A 16,953-nucleotide genomic window follows, 5' to 3' on the forward strand; every position below is an offset into this window, starting at 1 on the left:
AATGCACTACATGAAAAACTGCTATTTTAAAGTAAAAGCACTGAATTCGTATTTCTTTGTAGAATTTATATGGATGATTGAAATAATAATTACAGGGCCAAAAAATCTTTTTTTTTCCAGTGATCTGTGGGTGTCTGCCTGGCTATCGGTAACAAACTGTTGCTATCATGAATGATCAAAAAGGTAATTGCATTCATTTGAAATCAGTTAGCATTACTTCTGATTATTTAAACCAGCATCTTTTGTGTTTGCATGAGTGTGTGTGTGTGTGTGTGTGTGTGCACGTACGTACTGGGGGTCATGCCAACATGGGAGGGACCGGACCGTCAAGTGGCCAGCTCTCGAGCCCGCCCGCCCACCGCGCGCCACTCCACACCAGGAGCAGCGCGTGAGGATGATGCCAGCGAGAGATAGATGGGTTGGCGAGGGAGGGGAAAAAACCTGCACAGTGACACAACTAGAGTAAAGAGGAGGCGGCTGATGAGAGAGAGTAAAACTGAGAGAGTTACGGAACAAAGGACAAATAAAGAGCAGAAGGGGAACAGGAAATAGCCGGAAAAACTCGCTGCTGGCTGCTGCTCCTCTGCCCGCACCGATGTCCGAGGCCTGCCCGGTGCCAGCTGAAGACAGTCGACCGAGGCAGAGCGCACAGCAACGGCCACTGGAGTGGAAAGCTTCGGGGGACGGACACCGCTGGAGCTCTTCTCTGTGACTGAGAGTGAGTTCATTTTTTCAACTTCGCACACAACACAATGTTTGAAATGTTTTGAAAGAGCTACCAGGGTCAGTGTCTGCTTCAGTGGTCGCCCTGTGTGTTTATTTTTTCTTTCATACTGCGACATTAGTGCACCGCTGCCAATTAGTCACAGGACGCAACACGCGCGCGCGCGCACTCACTCACACACACACACACACACGCACATAAACTGACAGCTCGTGCGTCAGAATGGCCAAAGCGGATTCCTCTCGCGTGGCAGAACCGGCAGATGTTGCCACGCGGAGGCTTCAAACATAAGCTTCAAACATTATATAAATTATTCAAAGTATTAGTAGTATGTTATTTCCACCTGCACATAGATAGATAGATAGATAGCTAGATAGACAGACAGACAGACAGACAGACAGACAGATAGATAGATAGATAGATAGATAGATAGATAGATAGACAGATAGATAAGAAAAATAATTTGAAACAAAGGTATAGATAGATAAAGTGAAAACAAACAAAGTATTGTTGCCTCCTACAGAAATTTATTTGTAAACTATATTGTTGAAATTCACAGAGCCTACTTCCTAGGGGTCTACATCAAGTTTTACCATGATATGATATGACATTGATCCTTTGGGACAATGATATTTACTGTTATAAAGTGCAAGCCTGCCACTATTCTATTCTATATTATCCTATCCTATCCTATCTTATTCTATCCTATCCTATCCTATCTTATTCTATCCTATCCTATTCTATCCTATTCAGGGGCTTGTGATCGATATGAATTGATATATGCCCATTTTACACAATCACTTACATTTACATCAACTCACAAAAAGTAGTTTTAATATGAGTTTTCCATTTTGAATACTGAGGTCTTTCATACATTCAGATGTAAAACAATTTATTTTTTAAGAGAGGGGAGTAAATATCCTTCTCATTATCTGTCTTTCCCTAGGCCTCTAGCACTGTTTGAATGTTTCGAAAGGAGGTGCACTTGGACAAAAATATGAGGAGGAAAAATCACAAAAATCCCATTTACATGATATGTATTGATATATTTCACTTTGCACTGATGATACAGAATTATTATCATTGAATTGATACATCGATTTAGGCTAATCAATTCCACTGCTAGCCACAAAAATGTATTTTTAATAAATGTCAGCTGCTCATAACATTAGGCCTGCAAGCCTATTATGTGAGACAGAAATAACCGTTGTCCTATGTCATTTTTTCTATGTATTAGCACATGCTATTAAAACATACACCCAGATTAGAGTTTACAAATATGCATTATTTAATACCCGTGAGTCGGGTGTGCGTTATTCAGTGTGAGTTCACTCACTTGTCAGTTTTGCCAGTGGCAGCTACAGCAGTCCAAGAGTACCATTCTTAAGTCTAATCTAGTCGTTAATAGCTTTCATTTTCATTGCTCAGTGTTCATATTTTGTTGAGCTTTCTGCTGGCTTTGAAAAGCTAATCTGTCCCTGATAAGCGCATTGGCTGGTTTGCCATCTGGGCTGTATTATAGTAGAGAGGACAGGGCATTTGAATAATTGATATTTAGCTATTTATAGTAGGATTATTCTCTTCATGTTGCACCAGGGGACCTATGGTCTATCTATCTATCTATCTATCTATCTATCTATCTATCTATCTATCTATCTATCTATCTATCTATCTATCTATCTATCTATCTATCTATCTATCTATCCATCCATCCGTCCATCCATCCATCCATCCATGGTGCATTCATTTTGAATCCAGTTGCTAAATTGGCCTAAAATTTCACATTTTGTTCCTACTACACCTCTTTTATTCTGTCCTTACATCTGTCCATTTATCATCCATCCATCTTTCTGTTCGGTGAGCGGTAGTGTATCCATCTGAAGTGGATTAGGGGTGTTATCAATGCTAAGTAGGACTGCTGTTCACACACACTCTTGCATATGCACACACACACATAGACCCATATATACATGCTGCTCTCTCTCTATTTCTCTCCCCAAGGACCATTGACCATTGTCAGCCCTCTCTCAAGCCTCTTTCTCTTTTGTGTGAATGTGTGTGTGTGAGTGTGTTTGACGGTAAACACTCTGATCAAACAGTGCTTAACAAGCTGCCTGCACTGATAACAGAGAGAGGAGAGGAAGAGAGGATGAGAGAGGGATAGAGAGGAAGGAAAAGGGGAAAAGGGTGTTGGGACGGAGTGGAGGTTACAGGCTGAAAAAAGGGAATGGGGATGTGTGTTTTTGATCTTGATTAAATAGCGAGATGTAATGTTTTTCAGAAGCCCAGCGTTCGCTCTTCTGTTTTACAAGCTTTTCCAGGTATTGTAAGGAAGCCATGCAGAAGTACCTACTGTCAGTATTTTACTGTAATTACCCACATTTTCCAGTGATGAAATCATTTTTATGCTCAGTAATGTTTCCGCTCCACGGCAACATCCACATCCAAACACAGTTATCCCTCCATTTTGTCACATGTATTTTCATGATGTTTGTGCTTTCTTAGACAGTACACATATGACAGAAACAGGAAATATAGTTTGAATAGAGGTGGGTGATGTGTGACAAAGATCATGAGCCAGATGTTAACCTACCTCAACACCAGCACCTAGCCTTGCCCTCAGTCTGTTGCCCTGCATTCACACCCTCTTTTTCTCTCCAGCGGTTCAGTTCTGCAGTGTGTTTTTTCCTCCTATGACATGTTAGAAAGCCATGCAGGGGAATATCAACCTTTTGAATAACTGTTTGTACCATTTGGGAATTAATTTTCTCTGTGCTGAGCTAAACTTACTCAGAACTGACACAGTGCTTATATTTTGCAGCTCTATGCAAGGACGTTGTTGTTCATTGTTATCACAAGTGGAAGTGGTTGTGTCCTGTGATAGGCCGGTGACCTGTTTTGCTGCCCAGGTAAGCGGAAGTCATGTGCCAGTCACATCATGATCTGCATCTATTCATTTGTCAACAGCCCCAAGTGCCTTTAGGGCTGGGGATCGTTTAAAAATTACAATACATATACCAGTACCCTTAAAGTGATGCTGATTCAAATGAAATACTTTATTTGCTATCTTTTGTTTCTACATTCAATCCACATCATGTGAATGGATACATTCAGCTACGTAAAATGCCACCACCACTCCCCATCCAAATTTTTTTGAATGTGAATACATTACATGCAGAATGGCCAACCCTCTTAAATACACTGTGCCTGACTTGGAACCACTGACTGTATAGGTTGTAGCTGCTGCTCACATGTTGCATTCAAAGTCATAGTCATCGTTTTCTAGATACGGTTACATAAAGGATCAAATATATTTATGGCCTGACTAAAAGGTTTTGTAACTACCCACTAATGTAGATATATACTAATTAAATAAAAAAAACACATGGTAAAGCCTATAACTTTGTATACTCAATATTCCATGTTAGTAAATAAGCACCTCTGTGCTGTTTGACCACTGTTCTTTTTTGACACTGCAACAGAAATAACATAGAAAATACATGGTCGCCCATAAAGTTGAAATAATTTTGTTTTCAGACACAATCCTCTGTTAATTGTGGTTTTATTTTCATTGTGATGTGTTTGGAAGAGATTGATTAATACAGTTTTGAGAAGATATACACTTTATCTGCCAATCATAAATCACATTGTCACAGTCATTTCATGGAAAGAGGTAAAAAAAAAAATGTTTCAACTTTATGGACTGCTGTGTACTTCAGTAAAGGATCTGAATACTTCCTCCACCAATGCTCTTTTGTAATTTGAACAAACAGATTTTATTCCAACTATATCGTTTTTAAAGTCTTTTAGTGCATGCACTTAGGTGTTAAAACCAACTTCAATAGTCGGTTTGTTCAAATTACAAAATGAATGAAATTGAAAATGAAACCACAATTAACAGAGGATTGTGTCTGAAAACAAAATTATTTTTGTTTTTATTTTTTTTTTCTTTATGGGCAACCGTGTAAAAGTATAATACTAATACTACACTGTAAAATACAAGAAAACGTCCTGAATTAAAAAAGGTTACTATTTAAAGCAAAACAACCATTACTATTAAACTGTTAGATAAAATGTATTAGTGCATTAATAGAAAGTAGGAATTTACTGTCATTGGTTTGTGACACATTCACAGTGCGTTGTTTTGTTCAATCAATATGAACCCAGTTAAATCAATGCATTGTCAACAACAAAAACACCAGCAAAAACATTAATTCTATTCCTTCCCTGTGTCTCTCTCCAGTGATGGATTCCCCAACAGATCTTTTCGATGACTCTGCTCCCCAGATACACGCATTTGCTCCGACTCACAGCTCGACAGACCTCCCTGGAGTTCATCCTCAGCCCAGTGCAGGTCGCCCTCCTCCTGCCTTCAGAGCCCCTGGCTTCCCCCTCATCCACCACCTCCTCCAGCCTGGTGGAGCCCCCAGGAGGATCGGAGGACAACTCAACACAAACTTGAGCACACACAGACACCTGCAGGGCAGAAATTTGGAGGAAGACCCAGAAGAGAGGGATGGACAGGTGGAGCAAGGGATGGATGGAGGAGAGGAAGGTGTGATGGAGGGAGAGGATAGCTTGTTGGGGGTGAAGAAGAGGCACAGCGACGCCTCCCTGGCGGCCGATTGGAGTCAGGACATCTTGAAAGTGAAGAGAATGAAGCTGGAGAGCAGACCAAGAGATGGAGAGGCAGAGGAGGGAGGCAGGAGGCGCGAGGGAGGGAGGGAGGGGAAGAGAAGAGAGAGGGAGGAGCTGAAAGAACAGCTGGAGGAGGCAAGAGAGAGGCTGCAGGCGCTGCAGGAGAAAGTATGGAGGGCTTTTGGGGAAAAGCACTTGGCAGAGGAGGAGAAAAGGAGGAGCAGAAACAAAGGAGGAGTAGATGGAGGAGAAGGAGATGCTGGGATGATGGAGGATGAGGACATTACAGAAGGGATGTATGATGAAGAGGACATTGATGGTGGAGAGATGGAGAAGGAAACGTTCTCCCTTCTTTCTGTTTCCCCTTTTGACAACTTCCACAAACAGAGAGAGGAGAGGCAAAAAGACAGAGAGGGGAGGATAGAGAGAGGAAGAGGAGGAGGGTTGCACTTGGAGGGCATAATGGAGGGAGCGGGGTTGTGGTTGGATTGTGGAGGGCTGGTAAGAGGAGACTGGCATGGAGGGATAGAAGACGAGGGCGAGGAGGGAGGGCAGAAGTTTGCTCAGGCGCTGAAGCTGGAGTTGGGCAGCGCTGTGGCTCGAGTCATTGACCGAGTTCTCCGCCTTTACACCGAAATGACAGATGTCACTCCCTCATCTCCTCCTGCCGCCATATCTTTCCTCCCATCCGACGCAGGAAATGACGAAGGGAGGGAGAGGGGAGTGTGGATGGGACTATTAACGCGAGGAAGAGGGGAGGAAAACATGAGAGGTAAGGAGGAAAAGTCGGGAAGACCGGATGGAGAAAGAGAGAAGCAGCTCCAAAAGAGGAGCAACGGGAGCGCCCTGCCTCCTGGACAGCCTCATCGCACCGAGCCATCAGATCTGTCGATGCCATTGGCTGTTCAGAGGTCACCTGACATACGAAAAGCCCACCCGCTCCTCGGCCCACCTCTCTCTTCTCACCTAAACCCCTCTCATCCGAACCTCTCCCTTCACCCCCCTTCTCTACCTCGCCCTCCTCCTCTCTCTCATCCTCCCCTCCTGCCTCCAACTTCACAACCCAAGGACCTCTCCTCCTCCTTCCACCCATCCTCCTCCACCTCTTCTTCTTCCTCATCTTCTTTCCCCGCTCCTCCCCCTCCTCCTCCTCCCCCTCCTCCCCCTCTCCCTCTTCCCCTTCTTCACTACTCCATGCAGCAACTCTTCTCTCGCTCTCTTCACCACCCTCAGCTCCCCCACCTCCCCCCGTCCCGCAAGGACTATTTGAACTCAGACCCTTTCTTGGAGTTCTCATCTCACCCCTCCTCTCACCCGTCTTTCCCGCCACTTCCTCTGCTCGGTCACCTGGACCCATCCCTCGCACGTCACGCTCATGGAGGCAGAGAAAGAGGGATGAGGGGAGATGGGGGAATGAGAGGAGGAGGGATGGATGGAGGAGAGCTCTTTCTGACTGCTGGGGGAATATCCTTTTGTCATCAAGGGGGGAGGATTGAGGGATGGATATGTGTTTGTTCATGAGTGTGTGTGAAAGAACATATGTATCTCCTTAACTGGCCTCATGTATACACCCAGGAGGGCTTGTCTCCCTGCCATCTGAAGAAAGCCAAGCTCATGTTCTTCTACGCACGCTATCCCAGCTCCAACACACTCAAGACTTACTTCCCTGATGTCAAGGTTTGTGTACCCCATCACAGTGTCCACTCAAGATTTTGGTTTTACAATTTTTCTCAATTGCTAAAACACATTTTTTCGAATCCTCCTGTTCTTTTCTCAGAATTCTAAACACAAAACTTTTTTCTCACACTACATTCACAAGACCTCTGATTCTTTTAGCAAAACCATCCCATCGCCTCAAAATAGTTTTAACTGTTCTCAAAACCAAACAATGTTGTCAGATCTTGAACTAATTGGTCAAAATAGAAAAACTGCTAAGCAGTTATTATACACTACACCAAAAAATTGAAAACACAGTGTTCAGGGCATGTAGCTCATGGAGAAATGTTTATTGGTCACATTACAGTATAGCACATGTATTTTGCATCTCAACAGTAAAAAAATAAAAATAAAATGAAAATAGATTGCACAACTCAGTGGATTCAGCATTTACTCTGCATTGAAACATAGCTACTGTGAAAAAAATCACCCTGAAATTGACAAATACAAATGCAAGTGTACAGCCTACAATGCAGTGGAGAAAAACTCCCCTATCGCGTTGAGGAATGGAGAGTATGGTGGCAAGTATAGGTTACAGAAACTTGGTTTCATATTGAACCATTCTCTCACTCTGGCAGCATGGTGAAAACCAACATTATACCAAATGTTGCCTTGACATGATGAGAAACAAGTGTGCAGGAGAATTGTGTTTAGAGTTTTGCAAAATGAATGACTGAGATCTGCAAATAGTGTTTTACTAGATAAAGATAGTTTATGGTTTTGTCAAAAGGATGTTCGATTCAGGGAATTAGTTTAGACAACTGAGCAATTGATTCACACAACAGGAATTATTGTTTTAGCAATTGAGAATAACTGTAAGAGTAACAAAAGTCTCATATTGAAGTATCGGCCAATATTAATGTTTTCACATATAATTTTGATCGTGATTTTGGTTATTATCAATAAAACCATGGAAAATGGCTAGATATCCGCTCTTAAATTAAACTTTTATTTAATTTATTTTTGTTGGTTTCATTATATTTGTCCAAACAAATGTACCTTTAGTTGTAACAGGTATTAAAATGAACAAGAAATTGAAGAAAACAAGGGTGATCTAATATTTTTTTTTCCATGACTGTAGGTGACATTAACATTAAAATGAAATTATTTTATGAAAAGAATCACTTAAATATGTTCATTCAAGGGTTATGAAAATATTTTACAGTTGAACAATGTTGTGGTTTAAATCATTGCATATCTCTTGATACTATATATCTGTTATAAGTCAATATTCGAAGATAATATTGGCCTGCAGACATGACATGAAGTATTGTGGTAAAAAAAGAAGGTTATTTTAATCTCTTTAACCAATTAAAAGTCAAGGTTGTGTTCACAACCAAAGAAAGAAGTATTGTTCTCTATTCATTTCTGTCTTTCTCTGAGCTACTGGCTAAAGCTCTCTTTGAAGTCATTTCTTTATATAATTATTAATGCTGAGATAATCTAATACGCACCCCTCGCTTGCTGTCCTCACCTGCTCACTTCCTGTCCTGCTGTTTTCCTGTCCACTGTCTAGTTTAACCGCTGTGTGACCTCCCAGATGATTAAATGGTTCAGTAACTTCAGAGAGTTCTTCTACATCCAGATGGAGCGATTTGCACGACAGGCTGTCCGTGAGGCTCTCACCCGGTTGGTTTGAGTTGGCACTGGTTCACATCAAACTCATTTGCTGCAAAACTTACATTGTTTCACTCAGTTTTATAGGAGCTTGCATGTTGGCACTGCATTTTACATTAGCTGACCCTCTGTCTGGTTTATGCATTAGATGCTGTGCATATGCTGCCTGCATATCGGGTCATTTTTAAAAAGAAAGAGTTGCAGAATGACAAAACTTTGTTGCATCACACTCCAGACTTTCCTTTTTTACTCAAGTAACAGTGTTTTACAACATGAGTGCCTAGTTAAATGCATAGTAGATGTCTATAAATAATACAAATAAATGTCAGCATTGCTCATGTGTATTTCATAATAATTTAATTTAAATGAGTCTGTTTGTCTGTCTGTGTAATCCAGGGATGGTGCACCTCGTCTGGGCAGAGAGAGTCAGCTGCGAGTGAGCCGTGACACAGAGCTTTACCGCATACTGAACATGCACTACAATAAAAGTAACGTCTACCAGGTAAGGAGTGGCTGTTTACATACAGTACCTTATATTGCTGTCAGTGTAGTGATTATTTTTTTAATAGATAGGGGACCTTGAGTCTGATTAGCATCAAGTTTTCTATAATGGCACTATGTCTGAGCTTTTTCCATCAACACAAGAGCACCCCAAGGTTTCATGTATGTTATGTCATCAATGTTGCATAATTTATACAAAGAGGATGTAGATCTCAAACGCTACCTGCTGTCTATAATGCCATGGCCTTGGTCTGTCCAGAGCAGGATGACTTGTGCTCTGTCTGATATATTTTTATCAGCTGAACTCAGGGGATGCCTTGGTACACACTGTTTTTAGAATTATTTGTTTATATTTTTTACTGTGATGATTCATATCCAAATACACATTTTTTCCTCTGGTTCTATTATTTTTATTGAATTAAATGGTAAGTTAAGACTTGGCTGTCAGTGGTCTTAAATGATCACTAGTACAGAGCTTTACTTTGTTTAAATCTGCTTGTATGTTTCCCAACTACTATAATATGTATACATTAGGGGTGGGGGGGGGAAATCAATACAGCATAGTATCACAACATTTTGTGTGGCAATACCACATGGATAACTATTGATATTTTTTATTAAAGAACTTATTGATCGTTCAAGTAGAAATTAAACCTTTTTGTACTGGAATATTAAGAAAATTTGCTCTTTCATTCCACTAGATGGTGCTGAGTTAAGATGTTATTTTATTTTATTCTGAATTTAGAGTAATTTACTGTCAAATTCCCCAGTTATTGAAGGGGATGCATAACTTTTTGTACACTTTGCATTTTTCAAAATACCTGTACAGTAGTCCACACACTTGCATTCAGTTAACAACCATTGTGAGATGAAAAGACTTGATCTTAATTTATAAAAAAGCTGTTGACAGGCATATCCAAGTTTTCCTCTGGGGACATAATATGAATTCAGAAACGTTTAATAACAGATGGTACTGTATGTTTGAGTATTGTCAGAAGCTTCATACATTGTGCTTGAATATATTTAAGGGCTTTTTTGACACAACTGGCAGGTCCACATGGACATGCTAATCTGAGAAATACTGGACAGACAACTTGTTGTGAAGATACTTATTACTGTCAAAACGACGTTGGCCCGTACAGGCCGTAACATACACATTATTGCAGCAATGTTATTATTCCAAAACCATCTAAAACACGTACAGGGAACATTTCATACATAAGCATTGTGCTTGCATATGATCCTTAATTTGCATACTTTTACTTTGAATGCAGGACTTTAACTGTTTAGTAAGCAACAATGACGACTGATATTAACGCTTGTTTTTCCGTATATAATAACTGAATTGAATGTTGACTATACTTTCCCTAGCGAAAAAGCACTGTGGCCCGTACGGGGATCGAACCCGCGACCTTGGCGTTATTAGCACCACGCTCTAACCAACTGAGCTAACCGGCCATTTATCAAAAAGAAATAAGGTGGCAATTTTTTCGCGTATATGTATAATAAAACACCATTATGATCATTATCATATACGTATTGTATTTGTTGAGATTAAGATTTAGTTGTTGTGCACACACACAGAAACAGGGGCAGTGGCAGAGGATAAATTCACTCTCCTCTGCATTTAACCCATTCTTTTACACACCAGTTAACACACCTTGCTCCGGAGCAGTGGGCAGCACATTTTTGCAGTGGAGTGATTAGGTGGCTTGCTCAAGGTACTTCAGTCCGTGGGTCTGTGTCAGTCCTGGGATTCAAACTGGTTACAGACCCGATTATCTAACCTCTAGGCCATGGACTGCCCAAAGCTTTTAGTGTCAGTGAGCTGCAGCACAACATACTCCCTCTCTAACAGCCCCTGGTTGCTGAGAGCAATGGGCAATCGATGAGCAGTACTGACACTGTCGATAAGCTACAGACTGAAGTAAAGGCAACATTCAAGTCATAGAATTGGACTCAAACTGATCTACATGAGCTCTCAACGGGAGCTAGTATTTACTGTCCAATCTGCCAGTTATTCACTTATTTACTAATTATCATTCAGTATGTCCAACACTTCAACAAGAGAGCTGAAAATGTCAATGCTGAAAATGTCATTCGCTGTTTTTGTGTCTGCCATTAATGGGATAGTGGCACAGAATGTCAGGGCTGGAATGTACCTTAAGTACATTTACTCAACTACCGTACTATTGCCACATATGTAACTTTATACTTCTAATCAACTACACTTTAGGGGTAAATATTGTACTTTTCACTCCACTACATTTAGCTGTCTGCTTTAGGTACTTGTCATGTCAAGATCTAATATTAAAAAAAATATTAATTTAAAATGAGTATGCATGTTTATAAATTAAACCACAAAAAAGTTTCTTAGGTTGTTAAACATAGCCATACATGGACAACAGCAAAATACTGCTTACATAAATGCATAAAAAATTATAATCCAATAATGTACTAGGAATATATAGATATATATCACAACCTGAATGGGACCATTCTGCATTACAAGTAAATTTGCTTTGGATACTTTAAGTACATTTTGATGCTGATAATGTTGTACTTTTACTGAAGTAATTTTTGAATGCAGGACTTTTACTTGTACTGGAGTAATTATGTAGTGTGGTATTAATAATTTTATTTAAGTAAGGGATCTGAATACTTCGTCCACCACTGTTATATACCTTGAGCTCAGAAAGGCGCTGTGAACACACCATACACCAAGAACAATGGTTTCCAATCAACCTTTATGAAAAACAGGAACTGGTCCACTTTTCTTGGAAAATCCAGCACTTGGTGTCCACTTTTTTAAATGTTCCACAAAGTATTTTCCAACAACAGCTTCCTCATGACCAACCTGGCTTGACAGTGTTGTGTCACGTACATAACTTCCGTGGCTCACGTCACCCTCATAACTACTTCACTACCGGTATTTACATACAATTATCACCTTTTTACTCTGTCCTTTATAATTCCTTACTTTGAGTTTTTTTGCCCTAAACCTAGGTCAGTGGTTTTGTAGTCTAAATTCACCGAAACTGCAGCCTTTTTAACAACTGCAAACCGTGCGTGTATGTATAATGACGTATGTACTTCTTTTTAGAAAGCTCTGCGGTACCATTAAAAGCTCATTTTGACAAACGCTAATGTGTTGGGTTATGGGTAGTATTGATAAACGGTCTATTATGTCGTTTAGGTTGGAGATCTTGTTGGATTGGATCCTGTGGCCGTATGTTTGACAGCCCTTATTTAAGGGATTGTACAAGTACCACCACCAATGACAGAGCAGCAAGAACCCTGCATAAATACACTATGTTACTCTTCGTGATAATGAAAACCTTTCTTGTTAAGTGAGTGCATATGCCACCTCATGACTCTACTGAAAAATGATCTTGGCCCGTACGGGGATCGAACCCGCGACCTTGGCGTTATTAGCACCACGCTCTAACCAACTGAGCTAACCGGCCATGTCGATCGTGACGTCACACGCATTTTTTTTCTCGAAAAAGTGAAGGTAGTATTCCAGTCACTGACAAATCTGCTTGAATTGATGCTCTCAATTAGCTCTAAACTGGAGGTAAATCGAGTTGAAAATTAAAAAATTGGAGTTACTATCCATTAACCAAAGACATTATGAATCAGGATGTAAAGGCCTAGTTTAAATTAAGTGATAATTTGGGAAATAGAGTGTAGCTTAGATACATTAGCCTTACATATATCGTAGTTAATAACCTTTCCACAAAGATCACCATTTGTTTTCCTTATATTGATTAGATACACCAACGAGATCACAGCCACTTATGTATTCCGTCCTGCACGGTACTTACTAAGATTGCAGGACTTTAACTGTTAATAACTAGTACAGCTGTTGTAGAGTGTTGAAATTTCAGCGGAAAAAGCAGGCTGGCCCGTACGGGGATCGAACCCGCGACCTTGGCGTTATTAGCACCACGCTCTAACCAACTGAGCTAACCGGCCATGTTTTGACTAAAACAAGATGGCAAATCGTTCGCGAATAAGTACTATTAAACAATATTGGCGGGCAGAAAAAAATCTAGTAGGTTCGATTAGGACGTATAAGTGTAATAGACATATTTTAACCATAGACTGTATATAAATAAGGTTTTAACTGAAATCTTTCACAAAGTCAAGTGCAAAACCAAAGATGTAATACTAAATAACTTCGTAGAAACAGAATGTACGAAAAAGTGCAACTGTTAGAGGCCCTGCTCACTACACAGGTGATTTGACTTTACTGGTTGATTAGCCTTTTGCTCAGGTTGAAACTGGGAGCTATGCTGCAGATATTTTTGACATGTCAAACAGCAGGATGAGCACAGGTGTAATTAATAACCTTAATTATGCCCACGCTCCATTAACAGTTCCAGGGCCTGGCTATTATGCATGCCTTCTCACAGACATGGCTTACTGTGACGCTTAATGGAACAGATCCAGCATTTGTGTAATTTATCACAGCTGTGCTTTTCTTGCTACAATATGAGACTTAAAACAAATCCTATTACTATTGTAAGGTCACCAAACTCCATTCATGCTTCTCATTGAGGTCATAAAGCCACTTCCTGCCCTGTAAATGTCATTAAAAATGTGGAAAAAATGCACAAATAAATGAATAAAAATAATAAGCTCATTTTGGTCTTGCAAATGATAATTAAATGACTGAGTTTAACTGGTAGTTGGAAATATGTCCACATCTTGTACAGTATTATTCTTGCAGATTTGTAGAGCTGAGTAGTTCTTCCTTTTTTTATATGAATTCTTACTTTCTTCCATGTCTGACCAGAATTTTACACTTCTATCTGCAGGTCCCAGAGAGGTTCGTCGAGGTTTCAGAAGTGGCTCTGAGGGAGTTTTATTCAGCCATTTGGACTGGGAGAGACACCGACCCCTGCTGGAAGAAAGGGATATATAAAATTATCTGTAAGCTTGACAGTCCTGTGCCAGATGCCTTCAGGCTGCCTGGTTGTCCTGTTGGCTGATGTTTGGACCACTTTCATCTGGTACATGTATACAAATGCATGCAAAGCCCACTGAATGACGGGGATTTTGTTAAAGTGTTCAGAAACAATTTCACACTGTGAGAACTGGTATGAGGAAATCCATTCAATTCTACTATTTGGTTAATTCATAATTCATTTGTTTAGAAAAAAAAGATAACTTTGTGTGCAGGGAAAGACATAATGCTGAAATGGACAAACACACACACACACACACACGCACACATAGGGTGAATAGTAGACTGACACCCTCAGTGCTGCGATAAGAGTCTTGTGACTGCACTTATCGGGGAACGTGACCATACCATTGAATTTAAATGGACAGAACAGGAATTCCCTTTCCAAACATTCTTCACTAGTCAGCTGACTTGTGAAATCACAGTGCTGCTACACAGGTTTGATAAAACTGTCAGGAAAGTAAGATTTGCTGCAGCCACAAATCTGGAATTGACTCAATTGACTGGTTTGATATTTTTTAATGTCATAGACATATGCATACTTGCTGTATATGGTGTGTTTCCATGAGATTTGTGAGCATCGTGTCTGGACTACACATCATTCATTCACTTGAAAATATAATCTGCATTCACTGGAATTCCCTTGCAAATGGTTGCAATTGACAGAAACATGCCATTCTATGCATCCACTCAAATGCAATGCTGACAACTGTTTACCAAGCATGGGCACTGCACAATACATGCTTTAGATACATTTAGACAATGAGGCCACAACCTGAAAAACCCCACCATGTTCTTGATAAATATTATTTTTAAAGAAAAATCAGTACCATTGCTTTGTGTTCAATCATTAGTAATTTTGCAGGAACAGCACCCAGCTATCACGCCCAAACATTTCAGTGCTGCTCTCCCTCAGGGGTGTTCACACTTAGAGACCTGTCATCAAATATGATTGTTTGCTAGAAATGAACTGTTATTGTTGCCTTGTGTGTGGGCTTCTCTCGAGTGTACCCTTTTTTTTTTCAGTGTGCCCCACAGCTTTTACATTTTAGTTCCAGATATTTTCCACGGCTGTGAGGATGCTTTCCTTTTTTCCCTTTGCTCCAACAACACTAGGCTGACATGTTTGCATTCATCAGAGGTTGATGTTTGTATCCACTAACGACATCAGGTTTGGGAATCTTTAAAGAAAACACGAGGACCAATTAACGTTACGTAATATATTGGAACTGTTTGGTTAATTGTAAAACATGAAGTTGCCCTTGTTTAAGAAAACAATCTGGGCAGCGGTTTCAGTCAGTGGATTAATTTTGCTTGTATATCAATCTCTTTGTTCAACATTGAATTATTATATAGCTTTTGTACATGATGGCACAATGTAATCAAAATGTAATTAAAATTCTGCCAAGAGGGATAATATATTGAATTTAAAATAGTAATATTAATGTTTTGTTGTTTCCTTGATGTACTCTTATCGTTAAAATATTCACTTCTGTTTTTGTATTTCTTTAACGTGACGCTGAAGTAAATAGGCCGGTTGCACAGTTAGTATATATCGACATTTGTTTCCCAAAGGAACTGAGGAAAAAAGTTTGCTCTATCTACTGTATATCATGACTCATTCATCTGGAAAAAACTTGGTTTTCTGTTAATTCAAATGTTGAGATCCAGATAAAGACCTCCTCTGGCTCTTAATCACAACTCTGTGAAATCGAGCCCATATGTAAACTATTTGTGACGTGTTTTCAAGTGCATGTTTCCTATATTTGCATTACATTTTGTATTGTAATCTCTTTATCTCATTGCTTTTATTGCTCTCTCTTTTATATTGTACATATTGTATTCTTAGATCTGTGCCTCATTCAGACTTTGGTGCATTATTGGTGTTTATCAGTGAATTAAAGTGATACAAGGCTTGTGTTGTGATGTCTGGATTCACACCACACACACACACACACACACACACACACACACACACACACACACACACACACACACACACACACACACGTCCTTGTACTTCTATCTTTGTGAGGGCCCTCATTGGAATGGTGAATTCCCTTGCAAGGTTATAATAGTTTTGAATTTTTCATTAGTTTTAGTTTTAATTTTTACTAGTTTTAGTTTTTTTTATGGGGTATTTGTTTGGTGGGAGATTAAATGAGGTCACAGTAAACTTTGCCTTCATTTCCTTTGCCTTATCCATCTTCATTATCTATGAAAAAAGTTGACAAAGACGAAAACGAAGGACACTTTCACTTTAATTTTAATTAGTTTTAGTGAGTTTTGTAACCACACAATACAGTTTCAGTTAATTATCATTTAAACATTAACCTAATTGTAACCTTTACCCCTTAAAACAAAGTCTGAAATCTCAAAAAAGCCTTTAAAGAAGTGAGGACCGGCCGAAATGTCCTCACTTTGCAAAAATGTCCTCACTCTGTTGGTTAAAAACGTGTTCCGGTCCTCACTATGTAGGAAGTACAAGAACACACAGACACACACACACACAGAGCACACAAGCCCTCTCTCTTTTAGTGTTCAGGTCCTGGTAGCCAACACTAATACCATCATACTTTAAGCCTTTAATCTAACAACACTAAAACACACACATACACACATTCTCGCTGACACTAATACTTGGATGATGGCTTTGTAAGAGGCTCAGCCTTAGACTAAGTCTAGCCACCTGAGGCAGCACCGCACACACACACACACACACACACACACACACACACACACACACAATTTGTCTGGTATGCTAACAATCTATCCAAACCACAGA

The 16,953-nt window shown here is 39.9% G+C and overlaps 1 protein-coding gene and 3 non-coding genes across 4 annotated transcripts; 1 reads left to right on the forward strand and 3 right to left on the reverse strand.

Annotated features, from left to right (window-relative positions):
• Positions 1–476: 476 nt before the first annotated feature.
• On the forward strand, positions 477–15,966 carry prox3 (prospero homeobox 3). The gene is made up of 7 exons (XM_059355456.1): positions 477–718; positions 3,546–3,633; positions 4,968–6,826; positions 6,932–7,039; positions 8,595–8,707; positions 9,092–9,197; positions 14,020–15,966. The coding sequence occupies exons 3-7, from the start codon at positions 4,970–4,972 to the stop codon at positions 14,191–14,193; spliced, it is 2,358 nt and encodes a 785-aa protein (XP_059211439.1). The 5' UTR covers positions 477–718; positions 3,546–3,633; positions 4,968–4,969; the 3' UTR covers positions 14,194–15,966.
• Positions 10,581–10,654, reverse strand: trnai-aau (transfer RNA isoleucine (anticodon AAU)). Its single transcript has one exon. It is a non-coding gene; the product is annotated as a tRNA-Ile (tRNA).
• On the reverse strand, positions 12,590–12,663 carry trnai-aau (transfer RNA isoleucine (anticodon AAU)). The gene has a single exon. It is a non-coding gene; the product is annotated as a tRNA-Ile (tRNA).
• trnai-aau (transfer RNA isoleucine (anticodon AAU)) lies at positions 13,101–13,174 on the reverse strand. The gene has a single exon. It is a non-coding gene; the product is annotated as a tRNA-Ile (tRNA).
• Positions 15,967–16,953: the final 987 nt, after the last annotated feature.

Source organism: Centropristis striata, chromosome 17, assembly GCF_030273125.1.
Source record: "Centropristis striata isolate RG_2023a ecotype Rhode Island chromosome 17, C.striata_1.0, whole genome shotgun sequence".
NCBI lineage: Eukaryota > Metazoa > Chordata > Actinopteri > Perciformes > Serranidae > Centropristis > Centropristis striata.